General features: G+C 34.3%; 1 protein-coding gene across 2 annotated transcripts in view; it reads left to right on the forward strand.

Moving 5' to 3' along the window:
• Window positions 1-22,374, forward strand: part of NCAM2 (neural cell adhesion molecule 2) — a 514,996-nt gene that overhangs the window by 382,386 nt on the left and 110,236 nt on the right. For both annotated transcript variants that reach the window (XM_059392179.1, XM_059392180.1), the window contains exon 10: window positions 21,903-22,090. In XM_059392179.1, coding sequence (XP_059248162.1) covers window positions 21,903-22,090 — 188 coding nt within the window. The remainder of the gene's footprint in view (window positions 1-21,902; window positions 22,091-22,374) is intronic.

Below are 22,374 nucleotides of genomic sequence, written 5' to 3' on the forward strand. Positions count from 1 at the left end.
TTGTTCCTATTGATTTCAGAGGTATTACATCTACATTCACTGAAATCTCCTGATAATTTATGATAAATTTTGTATTGAACAGTCATACAGATTTTTAGGAATTGAAGACAAAATATTTTAGGGGCCCCTGGGCGGCTCAGTGGGTTAAATAAAGCCTCTGCCTTCGCCTCAGGTCATGATCCCGGAGTCCTGGGATTGAGCACCACATTGGGTTCTTTGCTCAGCAGTGAACCTGCTTCCTCCTCTCTCTCTGTCTCTCTCTGCCTGCCTCTCTGCCTGTTTCTGATCTCTATCTGTCAAATAAATAAATAAAATCTTAAAAAAAAGAAAATATTTTAATTTACTTATCCATCTACCACTTATTTCACTCTTTCTTCATCTCTAAAGACCCTTTTTTTTTTTTTAACATATTTTACTCCTTCAGCCTGAAGAAATTTCTTCTCCATTAATTTTGACCGTATGTATTTGGGATAGATTCCTCCCCCACCCCCCGCCCTCGCCCAAATCTGGAAATATTCTCCTCATCCTTCATTCCTGAAGGATTTTTTTTTTTTCCTTTTTCCACCTGGAAGGAATTATGGTTTGCCATTTTTTCAAAGACTTTGTTCCACTGTCATCTAACCTCCTTGGTTTCTGATGAGAAATTCATGATGATTTGAATTGTGAATTCCTCGTATGCCACATGTCATTACTCACTAGATGCTTTCAGGTTACTTTATCTGTATTATTCATTGTTTTGATTGGGTTGGGTTTGAATTATCCTGTTTGGGGTGTACTGAGCTTCTTGAATCTGTAAATTTATATTCGTCTATAGTGGAGCATTTTTAGACATTATTTATTCTTATCAGTTCTTTCCTAATCTCTTTCTCATCTCTTGGGCTTAACTTAGGCATGTTAGACCTTTTAAAATAACCTAAAAATAATCTCCGAGATACTGTTCAGTTTTATATAGTTTAACTATTCACCATTCTTTAGATTATATAACTTCTGCAGTTTTAAATTCAAATTAACAGAACTTTTATTCCATCATCTCCTTTTTGCTCCTAAGCCCTAATCAGTGAGTTCTTTAAGACAGTATTTTTTTTTCCTGAATTTCTAATGTTGTTTTGTTTCATATTTTGTTTCTCTGCTGACTTTTTAAAATTCTTACTCATTTTACATATTCTCCTCTTTATTTCATGGAGCATAGTTAGAATAGCCACTCGAAAATCTATAAATCTAAAATCTGATAGACTCAACATCTGAGTCATCTTGGAATGCATGTGTTGATTATCTTTTGGGGGGGTGGGATGGGGTGGTTGGGTGATAGACATTGGGGAGGGTATATGTTATGGTGTGTGCTGTGAATTGTGTAAGACTGATGAATCACAGACCTGTACCCCTGAAACAAGTAATGCATTATATGTTAATTAAAAAAAAAAAAAGAAGAATTGGTCATGTTCTTCTGGTTCATTGAATATCAAGAAATGTTGGTTTGAATCCTGGGTACTGTAAATATTATGTCATGCAGACTCTAAGACTTTTGACAAACATCTGGAAAAAAATGTATTAAGCAGATATTCCCCCCTAAATTCTGTGTTGCCTACTATAAGCAGTGACTCAAATCTCAAATAACTTCTTAAAGCCTTTGCTATATGAGTTTGTGCCTGTCCCATGCATTCAAAGCTCAGGACTTAGGCTGATTTTTATGACTTATATGAAGAATTATGGCATCTCCTTTTATGATCCCTATTTGGGATTGTCCCCTTCCTACTCATCTTGTATTTGCTTCTCCCAAGGAACTCTGCACTTCTGGACAGATTTTTACTCCAGTATCACTGTGAGGCACCTCAGCTATGGCCTGCCCTCTATACAAAGTCATAAGAGAGAAAAAGAAGTGGGAAAGCAACTTTAATTATCTTCCACAATCTCATTGATTTTGTCTATAGAAGCCTTAGGTAGTGACTTTGCTATTGTTTTTGTATTTTTTGTTTAGTTTGAGTCATCTCTGGAGCTTTTAATCATTACCAGTAGGGGAGATGGGCAATCACAAGTTTACATTGCCATTATGGAAGCAGAAATTTCTATATATTCTTCATACGACCTTAAATCATAAAAATATTATTTTCCCTCATTTCTGGAACCAAGATACGAATGTTTTAATTTCAGGGGTTTTTTTTGAGTTTTTAGTATATTTCTTCCTTCTACTTTTTTTTCAAATTTCATTTTTGGCTTTTATTTTTTATAAATCATATATTTGCAAACAAAGCATTACTTCAATCAAAGATTATTTAAAATGCAAAGTCCTAAAAGGAGTTGAGTTTCTCTTTCCTTTTTCAGTATATTGATATTCTCTGCAGTCAATTTCATTTATTTCTACACAAACCTTAATTATCCTAAAAAGTGTATTAAGTTCTCCATGTGTAAATCACTTCAGATTTAAATTAAGAGACAGTGTAACTTTAGTTGAGGTTTAGAATAGATGCTCAAAGTTTTTAATAGTATCCTTCAGCTATAGAAAGATAATTCTACTGATAAAGGCTAAATTTTAAGTAAAACAGAAGAAAATGTCTTATATTTTAAGATGAATAAACATACTTAATTGAGCATTCCATTGACATTTTTCCTTCTTCTTTTTTTAAAAATTTCCAACTGAAAGGAGCTTCTCCTGTGGTTCTAACCTACACAGGGATGCTATATACAAGATGTTGCTTCTGGTTTTCTCCTCATGATGAATATCATTTAAATAGTCATTACAATTATTTGTCTCTAGAAGTGTACCTTCCTTTTTGATTAATCCAAATTTTTATACTATTTCTTCATATACTTTAATGAACATTCTTTATTTTTCACAATTAAAATTACTCAGGATTTCTAGGACAATACAAAATATGTTGGGATCCTAGCCCACTTTTCCAAACTTATACTACATTTAAGAATAAATATTAGCTTTAGTATGCTAAAATTTTCCCATCCATGTGCCTGACCTCTTCTCTATGCTATAACCTCTTACAATTATATAAGATTATTACCTCTTGGATAATATAATTTATCAAAACTGAATCATAAAAATGCTTAAAGTTGATGAAAAAGATGGTGAAAAATTCATTTATGCAAAGTTATGTAAATATGCTGGTGAGAGATGAATTTTAAATAAAAATTAACATAATTATTAATCTTAATTTCATTAATTGCTGAAGTTCAAATTTTATTCTTGTGATAGAAATAGAGGAAATGGCATATCGGTATCATCTGTCTACAGTTAGGATTATTTGGGGGATTATTAAATGATCATTTGGAATATGTAACCATGGTCTTCATTTAAAATTTAGTCAGCCTGCTCTTCTCTTTCAATTATTTTCCTTGTAAATTAGTGTAATTTTATTATGAAATTTGGAACATTTTTTAGACTTACGATACCACCACTGAAGTAACTCTTATATTCCTTCATATAAAGATTAGTGGACATTTTGATTGGATATTACACCAGTAATAAGTATTGACGCTATCTAATAAGCTTATTCCTTGGTAATTGAAGCCTGTGTTGTTATAAGATAAGATGTTTTATTTAGCAGCTAATTTATTATACCACTGCAACTCTTAGAACTTGACATGCAATGCTATGAGAAGTTATTTTGTAAATAAATATTTACAAGTTAGAAATGGTAAAAATATTTTTATTCTGCGTCTTTAAATCAAGGACAGTATAGGGAACTGTGAAAACTATAAAATCACACATAAAACACTGACCAAAACAGTCTTCCCTGCCTTATTCAAGCAGCTACAGTCTCTGATTTCTAAAAAAGAGTGAAAAAGAATCAAGCCATTTATAATTGACACCAACCATATTTACTATAATAGCACTAAAGTTAAGGTCTTTAGATTCAGCCCCCTTTTCTTTTTTAATTCAAAACCTCTTTTATGTTTCATCTGAAACAGATTTCTTGGCTTCCTGCCAGTTCATTTTCAACATTTCAAAGGCATTACCTTTCTATTAAACATAGGTTGAACTAAAGTTCCAATTTGTAAAACAAAGGAGGTAACAGGCATATGATATGTGGTTTAATGCACTAAGCACCGATTACATGTACATTTGATTAAAATTAGTATTGTGACAGTCTACTTATTGCATATTACCTGTTAATTAAACTTAATTATTTTATGTGATAAATTTAATTTAACAGTTACATGATAACAATGCATGTTAAGAAATATTGAATTTTTCATTTACTTTTTTTTCTCATCCAGCTTTCTGCACCTGCTTTTGTTTCTTGTTAGACATAATAGCAATATTTATGTGCATTTTCTCCTGTGGTGTAAAAGCATTAGGAATATCAGAAACCTTTTAAAGATGTGGCAATATTAATTAATCTTATAACAGATGCACATTACTTCCATATTTACATGCCTTTCCTAGAATTGAATTTGCTTTATCCCATAATACCTTCTTCACATTTTACAGTCTCCAGATAACAGTGATTCTAGCAGTGTGAGCTGATGCATGTCCAAGATAAGGTAGATAAGATGTGAAAGGATTTTAATATTTTAAAAAATACATCTTAGTAAATACTTTGAAATTAGAAAAATTTCCTGGTCGTGGCAGACACACATTTGTATCTGTGATTGAAATCTTGTCTTACGATCCCAACTTTTATACTCACCGTAATACATTTAAGCTGTTCAGACTTTAAAGAAGAGGGTTCATTTGTAGAAATAAGTTGGTTCTAATGCTAACAACTGTTTAGGCTTTATATCCAGTATGAAAATTTCAAGGACAGTCTCTTAGAGAAATATAAAGCTATCTCTATCTGAAGAAGATAAGAATGGCATATGAAAAGAAAAAGGTGAAAAATCTTTTACTGCTCAGGTGTATTTTTTTAACCCAAGCTTTACATGTGTCCCCTGGGAAAATTCAAAATACCATGCTCCTCAGGTAAAGATACCATCAGTTACTCTGAGTCTATCTCTCATAGATACCATTCGATTCAAATCAAATCATTTTGTTCAAATGTACTTCAGAGATTAAGATGATGAAAGTTGTTAAGGAATTTTAGGAAATACCCAACTCTTGAGAAAATAAACCTGAGAAATGAACAAACAAATATTAAAGAAATAAAAATAGTCGTATTGTATAACTACTGGATTTATCACTGCCTCTTGGCATCTGCTTAACTGCCCAGAAATAGTGAGCTCTGCCTCCAGGTTGTCACAGCTTTCTATCCTTCCTCTGGGCTGAAGACCTTGCCCCAGAAATCCCAGTTCTTCCTAGCAAGTGAGCGTCTTAATTTGAGCTGTGATAACAAAATATCGTAGATTGAATGGCTTAAATGCAACCATTTATTTCTCACCGTTTGGCAGTCTGGACGTCCAAGATCAGGGTGCCAGTGTGGGCAGGTTATCGGTGAGAGCCTGCTTCTGGCTCTGTCCTTACAGGGCCTCTCCTGGATGCAACTACACGGAGACACTTCCTCTTTCCTTAAGGGCATTAATCCTGTGATGGGATTCTACTCTCCTGACTTCTACAACTAATTACCTCCAAAGATCCCCACTTCCAAATCCCATCAGCTTAAAGATTAGGCCTTCAACCTAGGAATTTGGGGTGGGGTGGGGAGGGTACACAAACATTCAGTGCCCAGCAGGGAGTTTTCCGGTTTTGATGGAGATCACCTGAAAGATAAAACAAGTGCAGAATGTCACAGAGTGAAGCTTCCCACCAAGATCCCATCATACTAAGACTTGACTGACTTCACTAAGTTTTATGTCTTGAAGATCCTGAAAGATATGCTAAGACCCCGTGGCCAACTGCGTACAGCCTGTCTTAGTCCCTTTAGGCTGCTAGAACAAATGCCACAGATTGGGTGGTTTATAACAACAGGAGTTTATTTTGCATGGCTCTGGAGGCTGTAAGTCCCTGATTAGGGAACCAGCATGGTGGGGTTCTGGTGCAGACTACGGCTTCTATTTCTGTTCCCATAGGATAGAGAGCAGAGCTCAGGAACAATGTTCTCTCCTGACTCCTGCAGGGCACTGATCCCCTTCATGAGGGCTCCACCCTTATGACCTTATCAGCTCCTCATGCCTCCCAGTGCTGTTATGTTGGGGAGCAGGGTTGCTCCATGTGAATTTGGTGGAGATGAGGCACAGACATTCAGTTCATAACAGTGCTTCTCCACTTTCCTCCTTTCCCTAGGAAAGGTGCCAGTAGACTTACCTTAATGGATTTGCTACTTTACGCCTTCATCCACAAATACCATGGCCACCAAAAGTTATGATACTGAGTCTTGGAAAAGGCCAGTCCAACAACTTGAATCCAGCCAGCCAGAATTCTGTGGCCATAAATCCTTACATCCTCTGAATTCTGTCCTTTAATCTCAATGGAACACTAGCAAGAACATGATTTTCCCAATATTATCTATGTATTCTTGACACCTGTCCCCTGACAGAAGTCCACTTTTGTTTGTGATGATTTAAACTAGATAGTAGTTTTCTAATATATTGGGCTTTACAAAAATAATATTCTGTCTGAGTATTAGCAGGCATTCTTAGATTTTAATGAATCTGCTGCATCTTAGTCATCTAACTGATCAAAACTTAAGTCTCCTGATTTGTAAAATGGGAGAGATGGATCAAAACTTGTTATTTTATTAATTTAGGCATGCTTAGGTTAGAATATTAATTGTGTATTTTTTCACCCAACACTATTTATGGGGCATGTCCTACAAACCAAGCACTTTTCCATGTGTTGAGTATAGAGAATTAAACTAAGCAAGCAAAAATGACTTTATGAGCCTTACCCTCCAGCAAGGAAAACAGATACTAAACAAAACAAAGTCCCAAAATCTGTAATATGGGACAGTGAAAAGGGCCAAGGAGAAGAAAATAGAGCCGTGCAGAGAGATTCATCGCAAAAATTGTACATAACAAAAACCCCGAAACTCAGGGGCACTTGGTAGTAATTCTCCTGCTTAACTGAAACCAGCTGATACATTCTGTAGGGGGCTCTGTATTAAGCAGCAAAGCTTAACTCCATGCTTTGGGTCCAGTAACACTTGTAGCCAGGAGGAAGAGGTGACAGCTACAGGAATGAAGGCATTTCCTTGTGATGGCAGAAGCATGAGAGATCAAGCCCCATAACAGAGCTGCTCATGTCACATCCAGAAAGTCAGGTGGCTAAGCCTATCGCCAATCCAACAGGGGATGGCCTCCTATTGGGAGGACTTTGGGAGCAAATATCTGCTGCATAAATCAAGCCATCTCAGAAGTGTCTACCTGTGAATGAAAGATCATTTTAAAATGATATTCAAGTTTATGAAAACATGTATATTTACATTTCTCTCTAAATTGCTTCAGAATTGTGTCATCACATACTGAATAAGAAAAACCGACCTAATTTTCACTCCGTTGTTTTAAAGATGTTAAAGAAGTAAATGGTATTTGTGTATCTTCATGTAGTGACCTTCATAATAATTACTCAGGTTCACAATATTGTATATAACATTAGAAGTAGCGTATTATTAGTGCTTTTCAAAGATGCAAAATGACTGACGGGATATGCAAATATTGCAGTATACCCAAGGAAGCTGGAAACTACTTATATGGATCAGCTTAGGAACGATCACAAAATAACATGTAATTTAATGCAATTATAATTAAAAATGTGTCATAGAAACTATACAAGTGGGCCAATAAAAAAACACACAAAATCCTTTTAGAGATGTGATATCATCATAGTATTTTGAAGAAGAAACTAAGATCAGATCATATTGATTCTGTATGCATACAGTTTCAAAGATCTATGTAACTCGTTTGCCTTATTAAACTTACTCACATAGATCACTTTATTTCATATGCTTTAGGTCTTCCGAAGTAAAAGTTACTCTTTGCTCTATTATCGCTGACAAGAGAAACCATTTATGCTCCTCTGATGAAGATGAAGACTTAATAAGAGAAATTCATGTCTTTACAATAATTATTTTTATCACCCTTGTTATCTTAAAATGCTTCCTCTGTAACAGGATTTAAAACATTGCTTGTTAGATACAAGTAATTCAGTGATAATCCTGTTTGTTTAAGAAATCTTTGATTTATCTTGGGCTTGCCAAAAAGTCTTCTAAAGATTATAAGAGCAATTATCAATGTAGTCAGCCCAATAATATAAAAGGTATTCTAATTTTTAATAATTTTTTTCTGTGATTTTTCTCAGATTTCATGTGATGAATTTCTGCTCCCAGTTCTTGTGAGTTATCAATGCTAACAATTGATTTGACCATTTTTCTTGCCCTAAGCAACAGTTTATTATGATTACTTATTTTAACTATTTTTAAAGAGTATTATTTTAGATTTTTATCCAAGAATAAAGATTAGATATGTAAAAATTCCAGATCATATCCTAGTAAACCAAGGTGATAATTTCACTTGAATATGTACACATTTATTTTAAAATATTATTTAATTGTTTTGATTTGCAGAATGAAATATTCTTTCCTAGAATGAATAGAAATGTTTTGACTATAGCATTATATGCCCAAAACCAAAGCCAATTATTCCTAATATCTCTCTTTTTCTAAAGTGAGGAGAAAAAAAGAAGAAAGTGAAAGAAACACATATTTTTGCCTGCTTGGATTAAAATTGTAGGTGACTGAGAAACTGATTACCTATTTAATCAAAGGGATAATAAAATCATTTAAAATAAACATAAAGGGAAAAAATTTTTTTTGATCATGTCTTTGTTATACAGTGGTATTTTTCATTCAGACTATGGTTTACACTGTGTTCTTAATCCCAGGACCTTGAGATCATGACCTGACCCTAAGGCAGATGCTTAAACAGCTGAGCCATCCAGGCAGCCCTCAGTCTTATTTTCATTTAATCTCTCCACTCCTTACATCCAATAATATTATTATACAACTGTTGATTATTTGTAATACAGATTTTATACATAATAGTATAGTACCAGCTGTTTGATATTTATTGACACATTCATTCATTAAATGGATACCTATTGATACACACATTCATTCATTAAATTAATATTTATTTAATGCTTACTGTAGGCTAGGCAGCATATTACCCCTAGGGAAATACAAATAAAGAATGCACGTATTTTAGCTCAAAAACAAAGAAAAAGCTAAAGATGGAGATCCATGTCAATATTACTTTAGTAAAGGCTGTACATTTTTTGTTTTTGTTTACTATGATGCAGTGCTCTGAAAATATATCATACATGATTCATTTCCAATCATACTTGAATTACTTTTATTCCATTTGACTTAAAATATTTTGCTTTGTTATGTAAAAATAATTTTAAAATGATAGCTTATCACCTCTTTAAATGAAAAGGTGTTCTAATCAAATGCACATCAAAAATATAAAATACAGGGGTGCCTGGGTGACTCAGTGGGTTAAACCTCTGCCTTCGTCTCAGGTCATGGTCTCAGGGTCCTGGGATAGAGCCCCCCCCCCATTGGGCTTTCTGCTGAACGGGGGGCCTGTTTCTCTCTCTCCGTCTGTTTCTCTCTCTGCCTGCCTCTCTGCCTCCTTGTGAACTCTCTCTCTGTCAAATAAATAAATAAAATCTTAAAAAAAAATAAAATAAAATACAGGGACGCCTGGGTGGTTCAGTGGGCTAAACGTCTGCCTTCAGCTCCGGTCATGATCCTTGGGTCCTGGGATCAAGTTCTACATCTGACTTCTTGCTTGTAGGGAGCCTGCTTCTCCCTCTGCCAGCCACTCCCCCTGCTTGTGTTCTCTCTCTCCCCTCTGACAAATAAATAAAATCTTAAAAAAAAAAAAATATATATATATATATATATATACCAACATAAATGGTAGTTAAGCAGAAAGAAATTGTGATCTAAGTCCAATTAAATAGTACTCTGGGGGTGCCTGCGTGGCTCAGTCAGTTGGGCTGCTGGGTCCTGTTTCTAGTTCAGGTTAGGATCTCAGAGTCATGAGATCCAACCCCACCTTGCATTCTGCACTCAGCAGGGAGTCTGCCTGCGAGTCTCCTTCTTGCCTGTCCCCCTACTTGTTCACATTTGCACACTCTCTATCTCAAATAAATACATCTTAAAAATAAATAATAAATCGATAAATAAAAATTAAAACATAGGATGATTATTTGAATATTAAAATATGTGACAATTTGATACCATTTTTTATTTAAGACATTTAAAGGAAGCTAGAAGAGTTTTACATAATTTCCCACATTTCAGCCTTTCAATTAAAAGGCAATAAATATAAAGGTAAAATAGTAATGATACTACCTGATGTAATTGCAACTTAATTTGTTCATTACATAAATTACTTAAACATTGCTTGACAGGTCATAAGCACCATGTTAATTATTATAATCATTATTATTTCTAATGTTGCTATTATTATTATTGTTGTTATTGTTATTATATTATGGCAATAATATTGAGGGTTTCTGGTTTTTGTTTGCCATTATTGTGATCCAGACACTCCTCTATGCATGTAATAAGCAACTTTCTAGAGTGCACAATCATGCACTTTTAATTATAATAGTGAAAATGTTTTAGCTTGTTTTTGAAATATTTTAGGTCATCAGTGTTTGATAAGTTCATGAACGGAATTAAACTTAAGACTAATCACTTAAACATCAAATTGCATCACTAGATTAAACAAATGTACTTTTTACTTGATAGGGCTTTCTTTTCCATTCTAATAGTAGTGACAAACTCCAAAATTGTTTGACATCAATAAGCACAAATTACATAAGTTACAGAATGTACTACAGTTAAGGCAGATTCTGAAGAAGCTAACATTATCATTAGTTATAAAACAATTTTAATGCTGCTATATCCTTATGACCAGTCTTTCTTCTTTTGACAGATCAGAAATTTTTACAAAAGAGATCCACTTAAGCTTTATTTCCTAAATTTCTGTGTAAAATTGTGCATAATAATAATATAGTTCTTAAAATACTGTAGCTTTATGGAAAATTCAATTATATAGAGCAGCTATAGATGAAAAAATAACTATAACTAGTGAAATGTTTTTATTAGTATATTTACATATGATTTAAGGGAGGGAAATATTAAGACAAGAAAAAAGAAGAATAGTAGTACAAAGAATATTCACTGTACTTATAATCAAGCTTTTCTTATTATCAGCAATAATTCTATAACTGATATCAATAAAATTGAAGAAAAACCCAGTGTGTGCTAAGAAGTTCTATATAGGCGTTATCTTCATATGACACTTATGACTCCAGGGTCATAAAATATGCTAAGATTTATGCATAACTTGGTTGTTCAAATTTAGTACAGAAAATGCACGTCCAACACTATGGTGGGTTAATTGGCAATAAGCACACGTCTAATTTAGCATTCCACATAGCCACTAGAATTCCCATGGTACATGGACTGAGTCCAGTTAATTGCCATAGCTGATTCTGCCTATGAGTGAACACGCAGTAGAGCTGGATCTATGAAATTATTAATTGAATTATCCTCTAAATGTGCCAAAGGATATATTAGTTTTTATTCCCTTGGTAGTTTCCCTCAGCATAAATCAAATGTGAAAATTCAATGACTGAGAAAGCGTCAAGGTATTTTAGATATTAAAAAAACATGTGCAGTTAATTCCTGGTTAATTTAAGGGGCTGGCTTCCTCACAAAATAAGCAATAAGAATCTATGAAAGACAATGTATTACCACAGAATTAATGCTGCAGTGTAGTCCTAAATTCTGCCATACTGGGAAAATGAAACACATGTCAGTGTACCTTTCCTTCTCTGATGATTCTGACGATATTCAGAATCCGTACTTACCTGGATTTTTACTCATTTATTTAACTATTACTTACTGAACATCTACTGAATGTCAAAGATAAATTCAGGTGCTGTACAGAACCGTGAGAAAAGCAATATTGTCCTCACTGTCATGGTGTGCTTTAATTTGGGAACTGGAAAGCATTAAGGTGAAATGTATCAAAAAGTGAGGAGACGGATAGGAAGCTAGTGCAAAGTGTGGACAGCAGGGAAGTAGGTTAGGGATGCTGAGTGCCTCAGGATCGAAGTTATCTCAAATAGAGACAAAGTAGACACAGAAATAGGCATGGGCCAGCTAATGCGGAACTTTATAAATCTTTTTAAAAGTTTTTGGTTTCAGAAGTGTGAAAAGGATCTTAGAGAAAAGATTAATCAGGATAGTAACGTTATCTTAAAATAGAAGCTGGAAGGCTGGCTGGTAAGCCAGTAAGGACCAGCCTTCTAAAGTTAACCAGGTAATGATGACGGCCTCAACCAGGGACATTATAGTGACAACTGAGAGGAGTGAATGGTATTTTTATGTACTGTGATTTACTGGTGGGGAATGAATGTCAAATGTTTAAGAAGATCTTATTTATTGTGGTTCTTAAAATCTAACATTAAAGAAAAAACTATTGAAAATGTTTTACCAGAAGATATGATGATTAGAAGAGAGGATGGTATTTCATGGCAGTATAGAAATTATTTGGAGAGTATGCAAGACAGATTTGCTATAAACCGAATACTGTTTTAGAGGGGCAACACGTGTTGTGTCATCAATATGATTTTCAGGGGCAGATTTATTTTTCATTGATAGTAAATCTTACCCTATTATGCTCTTCAATTTGATTCACAAAATGGGTAGTGTACAGGGAGTTTGTGTACTGAGTTGCCTGATTCTATTATTTATGAACCTTTGGAAATTCAGGTCAAAGATTTTTATAGTTCAGATCCCAGAGCCCGTGTGTTGTCTTTTGTTATCATTTTCAGCCAGCTCATGAACAAGCAGAATTCAGGAATCCAGGCGGGCACTCAGCAAGATGTAAGGCTTTACTCAGGTCACAGGTACCAACCACAAATAAACCATGTTCAGAAAAAAGCCTTCAGAGCCTGAGAGGGAACAACAGGAGAATGTGAAAAGCTTTCATTGAGCAAACAGCCAAGGAGGAAAGTTTGGTGCTGTGTCAGGAATGTGGTGATGAGCACTGGCTGCATGTTCAGCCTGAAGTCTCAGCCATAAGGCAAAAAAATAAAATAAAAAAGTACATTCACCAAACAAGAGTAACTTGACATCAAATCTGAAGGCAGTCTGAAAAGTTTTTTAATGTCTCCCGGTAGGCCTGGAACATACTTTTCCTGATCCCCATTTTGAGGAAATGACAAATTTAGATCCTGACACGCTCTGCTGTTTCTTCTTATGCTGACAACCTTAAATTAGAGATTCAGTCAAGGTCATGGATAGAAGTGCGGTTGAAATATCCTAGCTCAGCTGCCACGTAATTAAATTTAAATAATTTCTCCTTAGACATCTTTCCATTGTGATAGGAGCTAAGACAACATAGTTCTTTGATTTTTAAGGTCTGTGTTCATTTTACAACCAGTGCTACATATTCTCCTTCTCACAGTCTATGCAATAATGTTTGTAGTCTTGTTAATCATCTATTCATAAGTAGAAGATGCAGGAGCCCGAAAATCAGGTGCTTCCTGATATTTTCACCACCAAGGAACTCACATGATTTTCTCTCGTGCATTCTTCAGTTTTAAAGATATTAACTTATTAAAATGATATTAATAAAAAGGATTATTCTTCATTTTCATTATTTGCATACATATATGCATATAATTACATGTATGTGTGTAAACTCCCAACCAGAGGCTTTTATACATATGAGATAATTAACATTATCCTGAAGGATTTATAATTCTTGCCAAAAGCAAATTTCATCTCTATATAAGCCAATGCTTCTTTATATATGGTAAATATTATAACCCTATCCCTATATTTTTAACTTGTCCAAGTCTCTTGTTTTCTGTGTTAGTAAACTCCTAGAGGTTAAAGAAACAAGTTCAACTCATAATTCTATAAAGAAAACCAGAATCAAAAACCCAAAGCTCAAATTAATAAACAGAGGTTTATTAATTAATTAATGTCGAGGTGACATAATTAAGATCTAGCAAAGTTGGGACCCGAATCCAATGGCCTGCCTAATGCTATTTCTGATATAATATATTTATAAACAGCAAGTGCAAAATTCTGTCTTCCATTGTAGTTCAGCCACTATCTGTGTGTGTGTGTGTGTGTGTGTGTGTGTGTCTAGATTCTTATAGTCAGTCTTGATGTGACAATCCATGGGAAGCATTTAGGACTGTATTCATCATATTTTATGTGCTCAAAAAATGTTAGAGGTAAGGGGTCATGATCTTCCAGCAGTTTTCTTTGATCCCTCCCCCCGCAATGTCCTAATTAGGCTCAGAGCTAATACCTTTGAGACAAGAACCTTACCCATTGCACTTCTGTTGTATTTATGTGCATGTACATGTACTTAAATCGCCTTCATTATACTTACGTATTTCTGCATCTGCCTGACCCACTAGAATGGATTCCCTGTTGACATGAATCGCCCACATTTTAATAGTAGTTAGCATAAAACAGACACACGATAATAATTTGGGATAATTAGTGCAGCAGCTATCTTTCCCAGAGCAGTGCATTTGGAATCTTTATGAAGAAGCCTTAGACGTCTCTTTTCCCACAAGCTCAAAATATGATTTGATGAATAGCCAGGTCGGTGAAACCTTTATACCTAAACGATTATGTCCAACTTGTTAATGGTTAGCTTTGTGTCAGTGGACATAAATTTTGGTATTTTGACTGGAGATGTGCAATCAAGTCAATGATTTAAAAATTGCAGTATTTTATTTGGCCAGGCACCCTAAATATTAGTTAAAATGTCAAACCAAATACAACTAAACCATAAATAAAATGTTAATCATTCACAGTAGATGGTAGAATATACTTGAATCTTAAACAAGTTAATGTACAAGTTATTGTTTAAGGGATCTAGTACAATACATGATATCACAATATTGAGTATTGAAGATGAATTTTGCCCTTTTGATAATCCAAGGAAAAAATATGATATGGTTTTTTAACTATGCTTATGTAATAAGCATATTACCACACATGCAGTACCTTAAGTTTTTAAAGTATGAAAATGAGGCCACTTACGATTTAATTCCAAATAATATCTCTCAACAAAAAAAAAGCTTGAAATTTCTCTGAAATGATGTACATATAATGTTCACACTAGAACACACACACACATACACACACACACACACACACACAACGGTCTGTAAGTTCACTGAGACTAAAAAAACCTCAAAATTAGAATTTCACTCTTAAGAAAGGTACCCGTATTTTTGTTTGGTAGTTTTGTATATGGAGAATATTTTGCAGTTACATTTAGTATTTTTTGCTATATCTTATGAATTATATTTTCAGTAAGAAAACTCCCTTACTTTTCATTATATTCTAGAATATTCTTTTATTAGAGATATCATAGACTCAAGAAAAATATATTTAGGGGTGCCTGGTTGGCTCAGTCAGTTAAGCATCTGCCTTCAGCTGAGGTCATGATCCCAGGGTCCTGGGATGGAGCCCCACATCAGGCTCTCTGCTCAACAGGGAGCCTGCTTCTCCCTCTGCCTCTGCCACTCCCCCTGATTGTGCTCTCTCTCACTGTCTGTCAAATAAATAAATAAAACTTTTTAAAAATATATTTGGACATTAACAAAATATCTATAAATTGTAATGATCAGATTCAGATATGAAGATATACTCAAAATGGCAATTGCATAGCACATGTTAAAATTATAATGATAGAAGCAATGTAACACACTATCAACACTTAATGTTTTAAAAAGGAATAGCAACTTGATTGAGCTCAACTTGGGAAATTCCTATGAATTTTCCTGATGTAAAAATTACATAAGTTCACTTTTTTGAATGATTTATTTATCAGAGAGAGAGAGAGAGAGCGCGCGCGCTCAAGCAGCAGGGAGGAACAGAGGGAAAGGGAGAGAGATTCTTTTTTTTTTTTTTTTTAAGATTTCATTTATTTATTTGAGAGAGAGAGTGAGAGAGAGCATGGGAGGGGAGAAGGTCAGAGGGAGAAGCGGACTCCCCGTGGAGCTGGGAGCCTGATGTGGGACTAGATCCCAGGATTCTGGGATCACAATGGGAGCTGAAGGCAGTTGCTGAACCAATTGAGCCACCCAGGCACCCCAAGAGAGTTTCTTAAACAGAATCCTTGCTGAGCTTGGAGCCCAATGTGGGGCTTGATATCAGGACCCTGAGATCATGACCTGAGCTGAAATCAAGAGTCAGACACCCAACCAGTTGAGCCACCCAGGCACCCAATACATGCATTTTTAGATGAAAAATATAATTTAAAATGTGTTTAAAAATCAATTATATGTTACAACATTAGTAAATATGTTCTTCTGGGGATTAAATTTATTCTTTATTGAGATGTCGAATGATGTCTTCAATTTATTGAGGAATTTTACTTTTAAGGCAAGACTTCACTTGTTATGGATCAAGAGCAAAAGTGCTATGGTTAGCATATTCATAATTTCTTTTTTTTTTTCTGTGCTGTATTTATTTATTTATTTTTAATTTTTTTATAAACATGTATTTTTATCCCCAGGGGTACAGGTCTGTGAATCAGCACTCACCAAAGCACATACCCTCCCTAATGTCCATAACCCCACTCACCCTTCTCCCAACCCCCCTCCCCCCAGCAACTCTCATAATTTCTTAACCACAAAAGGGCTAGACTGCAAATTTTGAGATTAACTTTGAAATGCCAATCTTGAATATAAGCAGTAACCAAACAAATTTTATACACTACTTCAATACATTTTATTAATTCCAAGTGAAAGGTATATTCAAATTTTCAAACTGGAGTTTAGGGAATTATCTTTGACCTTTTTTTTTTTTTTAACATTTTATTTATTTATTTGACAGAGAAAGAGAGAGAGAGCTCACAAGTAGGCAGAGAGGCAGGCAGAGGGAGAGGAGGGAGCAGGCTCTCTGCTGAGCAGAGAGCCTGATGCAGCCTCCCAGGACCCTGAGATCATGACCTGAGCCGAAGGCAGAGACTTAACCCACTGAGCCACCCAGGCGCCCCTATCTTTGACTTTCTGATATCGAAACAATGGCTTAACTTTTCTCTCTGTTTACAATTTTAAATAAACTTATAACTTATTATTTTAGCTTTTGGTGTCTTGATGCTGAAATTGACAGTGTCTAAGTGTTATTTCATATTACCTCAAATTATAAAATAAACTTGAGAGAGCACAGAAACTTGAAGTAGGTGGGGGACCTTGAGCATTTGTTCCCCAGTACCCCGAAGGGAACACAGGATGAAATCCGGAAGTAGTTCTAAGATGTAAATTCTACAACAAAGCAAAATATACTTGATTGTTTTGTCCTTGTTCTGATTTTCCTCTTTTCCACGTCTCGCCTCCAACCTCCTTCCCTCTCCCTCCTCCTCTTTCTCCGCATTCCAGGTTTTGTTATTTTTCAATTCTTATGTAAGGTTAAGTTTCCTGCGTTTTTATCTAAGCACCTTTTATTCAAGGATATGTCGCTAAAATGTGATTCTAACCATTAAACCCTTAGTGCAGAAAATAACTGGCATGCCCCAGAGTACGTTTCTTCTTACCTCTTAGCTTCTCATATATCAGCAGAAAAATTGAAAAGTGACGATTTTAATTACCTCATTTTATTGGCATCACCTAGAAATAAGTGAGTGTGCAAATGTGCACCTGTTTCCATCAAAATTTTTCCTAAACTGTACTGCATGTTTCCTTTATTGCTTGAATACAGCATATAGGACTAATAAAATACTTCCTTGATTACTTGGTATAATCATTTCAAACACTAACTTCATTATTGATGATCTACAGAAACCACTTGCTGAAAATGTACTTAGTTATTAACAGAAAAACTGACACAGTGGTATCATTTCTTAATGCAATCATAAACAGCCAAAAGACTATGGGTTGGCTCTGCCACCACCTTCCCAAATATCTCAGAATCAGTTTCTTGTATGTAGAACAAAGATTTGCAGATGACTCTCATGTTCCTTTTCAGTTAGAACTTGAAATGACCATGTGCACAAAAGTATTACAAGTTTAACTTTTTCATAGGTAAATACAATACATACAGAGATCTCATATAATGAGAACGTGGGGGAATTCACACACAGTTGGGTATAAATCTTTTTTTATCTCCCTGTCTGAAAGTCTGACTGGGGTAAATTTCTTTATTGTGTGATTGATTTTCAAAAATTGTTGAATTCTGGAGGACCTGGGTGGCTCAGTCGTTAAGCGTCTGATATACTCTATCATATTTTGTCAAGGAAAAAGTATGCGGACACTGAAAAATGGTAAAGAGGGCCATATTCAAGTCTATTGCAATGGGGGGTGGTCAAGACTGTTGAATAGGAGAGAGAGCTTAAACTCAACTCCAAATATAACAAAGACAAGTGGGGACTTAAAGCCAATGAGCAGTATGACAGAAGTCAGTGGATGGAAAATTACTAAGAGAAACTTTATTACATTTCAACTATAATGCGCTTCTTGCTAAACGAGCCTGACAGAATTCTTGCTAAAAGCAGGCCACGGACATGAGCATTAAGGGAGGATAATAAAGGACTTGACCAGATTTCAGAGATACTCGGATATCAACGGAACAATTCCCCCTGAATCGACTTAGCATGATTCTTTAGTAAAGGAGGAAGCAGACCAGGAGAGGGCCCGAGGACAAAGCCAAGTCCTTATAGAAGGGCTTATGGAAGCGTGACAACAGTTTTGTCAAGGAGGGCATTGTTGCCACGGTCCTTGGTTCTCACTGTGACCAAAAGCTTCTGAGACGATTCTTCTCCTTTTCCAGCCACTAAATGACATATTTCATCTTGTCACAGGCAGATTTCTCTGATTTTTTCTTCTACTTTTTGCTCACAAAAATGCTCTTCCAATAGAGTTATTTCTGTTCATTGAAATTTGTAGAATATTTTATTTTGGACTTGAACGGAATTTGGGGGACATACAATGCCTTGAGGGACATTTCCACTACTTGATGTGCTGTTGATGCCATATTCTTCTTTCCTCTTCCTTCCCCCGGCTGTTTGGTTAACTGCCAAAGCTTATTTCCTCCGCACCATATTTGAAGCCTTTCATGATGTGAAAGGCCTACTTTTTAAAAAAGATGAATGCTCTGAAAATTACTATTTTTGATTTATCAAGATGAAATATGGCTACTGGTTTTTAGCCTGAAGTTTTCACATGTTGCCTGTGCCAGTCACATCCTTCTTCAACCAGTGACCCAACACTATTTGTTGGATTTTATTAACATGCCAGTCTTGTGCCAGGGAACATTGCTGCCTTGCTGTTGATGGGGTATCTACAAAGCATATAATTTAGAGGAATTTACTTTATGTATTATTGTAGATAGAAGTTATCAATATTTTCTTGCCTCGCTCCACAAATACATTTTTTTAATGTGGCTTTCAGTATAGCATGCATTGCCTGTAAGCATGTTTGCATTCAACATCCCTGATTCCAAATTAAATTCCTACTGAGATCATCAGGCAAACAATTAGCAGCAATTGCTTGCTTTTGTAGAAAAATCATATCTTGCCCTAAGTTTATGGTTAAATTATAATACCATAACACATATTCATGCAGATGCTACATCATAGACAGAGTACACTGTGAGTCAGCTATTAATAGTTCCATTAGAATGTATGATTTTCATATGGGGCTATATTTATAAGCAAATAAATTATCCATAAACCTTTACTTAGAATATTAGAATATTAAAGAGATTATATTTCATATTTATTAAGAGTAATAAAATGTTTTATAGATATAGCTAGAGATATAGATATAACCTTAGCTTTTGACTCTGAATATCAGGAAGTTTGGTTTCTTTTACAGTTACACCCCTAATTAGTTACATGTTCTTTAGATTTTTCACTTAATCTTCCAGGCTTTGGGAAAAACATTTTTTTTTCTTTTATCCTTTAAAATATCTTCTGTTCAATTTAACCAAACTGTTGAATTGAAAATTCATTGAATGCTCAATTTCAAGTAAATTCAATATACAGTTTTTAAGAACCACATAAACATCACACACAATGTAAGCTATCAGGTATATAATTGTGACCAAGACATATCTTAACCCATAAGAGTCAGATCATTTGGTGGATCCTTCCATTGCCTATTACCATGCTGAGGGAAAACACAGAATCTGTGGGATTCTGTGTACAGAAGCTCAGCCACAACTGAAAGTCATGGAAAAGCTGTGTTTAGGAAGTGTTGAGCCTAGTTTCGAAGGCAGGTACATTACCAGTGGAGGGAAAACCATAGGCAGATATGTTTGTGTAATATTTAGCACACCTGAGTGCCAACATGTGTTATTACTTATTTAGACAATTCTCTTTTATAGGACGTTAAGCTTTTTTGAGTTTTTGTTAAGGTAGCGATGCATTAAAAGCCTTTTATATAAACTTCTAATATTTCTACTTATTTTCTCTGGAGAGAGATCTATGACTGGATTGTAGAAGCAAAGTTATAAAGCTTTTTAAGTTTCTTTTTCTTTCTGAGGAATTGTTCAAATTCTATTCTCTTCAATAATGTATGATAGGATCCACATCACCAAAATGTTTCAGGCACTGAATGATATAATTTTGTTGCTGGGGTGAATGGATCTATAATGAATGGTCTTTGGTTAAAATCACCATAAATTCATATCCTAGACCTACGATGTAGTGCTGGAGTAAACTTGACAGCTCTTATTCCAGATCCTTCATGCTTACAACAGGAAAATACCTTCCTTACAAGGTTATTGGAAAGATAAGACAGAACTCAATGTATAATCTCACTGTCTTAAATAGAAAACAGTCAATTAATATTTCATACCCCTGTGTGAGATTGACATTATAAACATACACTAAAACAAATATAGGATAAGAATTTTTCAATTACTTATGTATTTGTACTACAGATTATAATTCTTATGTATCTTCTATAAAATCATATACAACAAAATTGATATAGCTCATTTTTAAGTAGTTGGGGTTAGTAAAACAAAACATTTAAGTTACATTACTGAAGTTGATATTCTATGAGGTGATACTAAGTTTTAAGTAGTTAATATTAGTGACAATAATAATAATATAAATATCAGCAACATTTTAGCTACCACTTAATATAGGTCTTTGATTTTATGTAAAAATTTTAAAGATGAATTCTTTCAAATACTTACGCTGTTAACCACTGAGACTCAGAGAGGCTATGGTTGATTGGCATTTGTGCTACATCATCGTTCTAGAATGGAGCAAGACTAAAAATCATGTTTGTGTGTCTTCACAATTAGGTAATTTCAATAAGGTAATATAATAATATTGTCTATTTTCTCTTAACTGTTTTTATAGAGGTCTGAGGTAGGCTATGGAGAATTGGCGGAGCTCCATAGGAGCTGATTAATCTTCAAATCAACTTTGTGGATTAAATTAAATTATCTCTGGTTTAATTAAAATTGGAAATGATATTTCAGGAAAAACTCGTTTCTTAATTGTGATATTGACATTTCAACTTAGATTTTATATCTGCTTAAAAATATCTCATAGAAGAAATTATAAGACATTATTCTTTTGAGTAAGACATGATTCAAAAAGGACCCAAGACCACTGATTTTGTTATTCTAAACTCACACTTTATAATTAGAGGTTTGTTCCAGAAAGCGATTTCACATATGTAGATACCTATTAATTAGGTATCTAATGAATAGATAATTTTTGTCAGGTTATCAAAAGCAGAATTAACTCTGAGCATTAATCTTTCATACTTTAATAATTGTCCAACTTTTAATATTTGTATATTAATTAAAATTATTTGATGAAATAGTCAAATAACATATTTTCATGAGTTCTCATGTCACATATTAAATATATAACATTAGAATTTCTGTGGCTTCTTTTTGCATTCAAGCAGTAATTATTGTTGTACATACTAATCAAGTGATTATTTATCTTAAAAAAGAGGTCTATAAATGTTTTATTGTTTTGCTTTACAGATGCTCCCAAGTTTATATCAAACCAAACAATTTATTACTCTTGGGAAGGAAACCCTATCAATATAAGCTGTGATGTGAAATCTAATCCACCAGCATCAGTCCATTGGAGAAAAGAGAAATTAGTCCTGCCAGCTAAAAACATCACTAATTTAAAGACATATAGTGCAGGGAGAAAGATGATATTAGAGGTAAGTCTTCGTGTACATATGAATAAGTTGTATGATTTTAGCAGTCACCTACTGTTTTAGAATGCATATAAAATGTTAATATAAATACAATTATATAATATACATTTATATTACATAATATATATTATATATACACATACAAATTTTATTGTGTCTCTTTCTTGTGTATTTACTTAAAAAGAAAATTTTGTGCATTTAGATCATGGACCATTAATGATTAATAATATCTCATTCTTGTATAAAAAAGAGTCTATGGTAAAAGCCGTTATTTTTCATAAACTTTT

This window comes from Mustela nigripes, chromosome 2 (genome assembly GCF_022355385.1).
Source record: "Mustela nigripes isolate SB6536 chromosome 2, MUSNIG.SB6536, whole genome shotgun sequence".
In the NCBI taxonomy this organism is placed as follows: Eukaryota; Metazoa; Chordata; class Mammalia; order Carnivora; family Mustelidae; genus Mustela; species Mustela nigripes.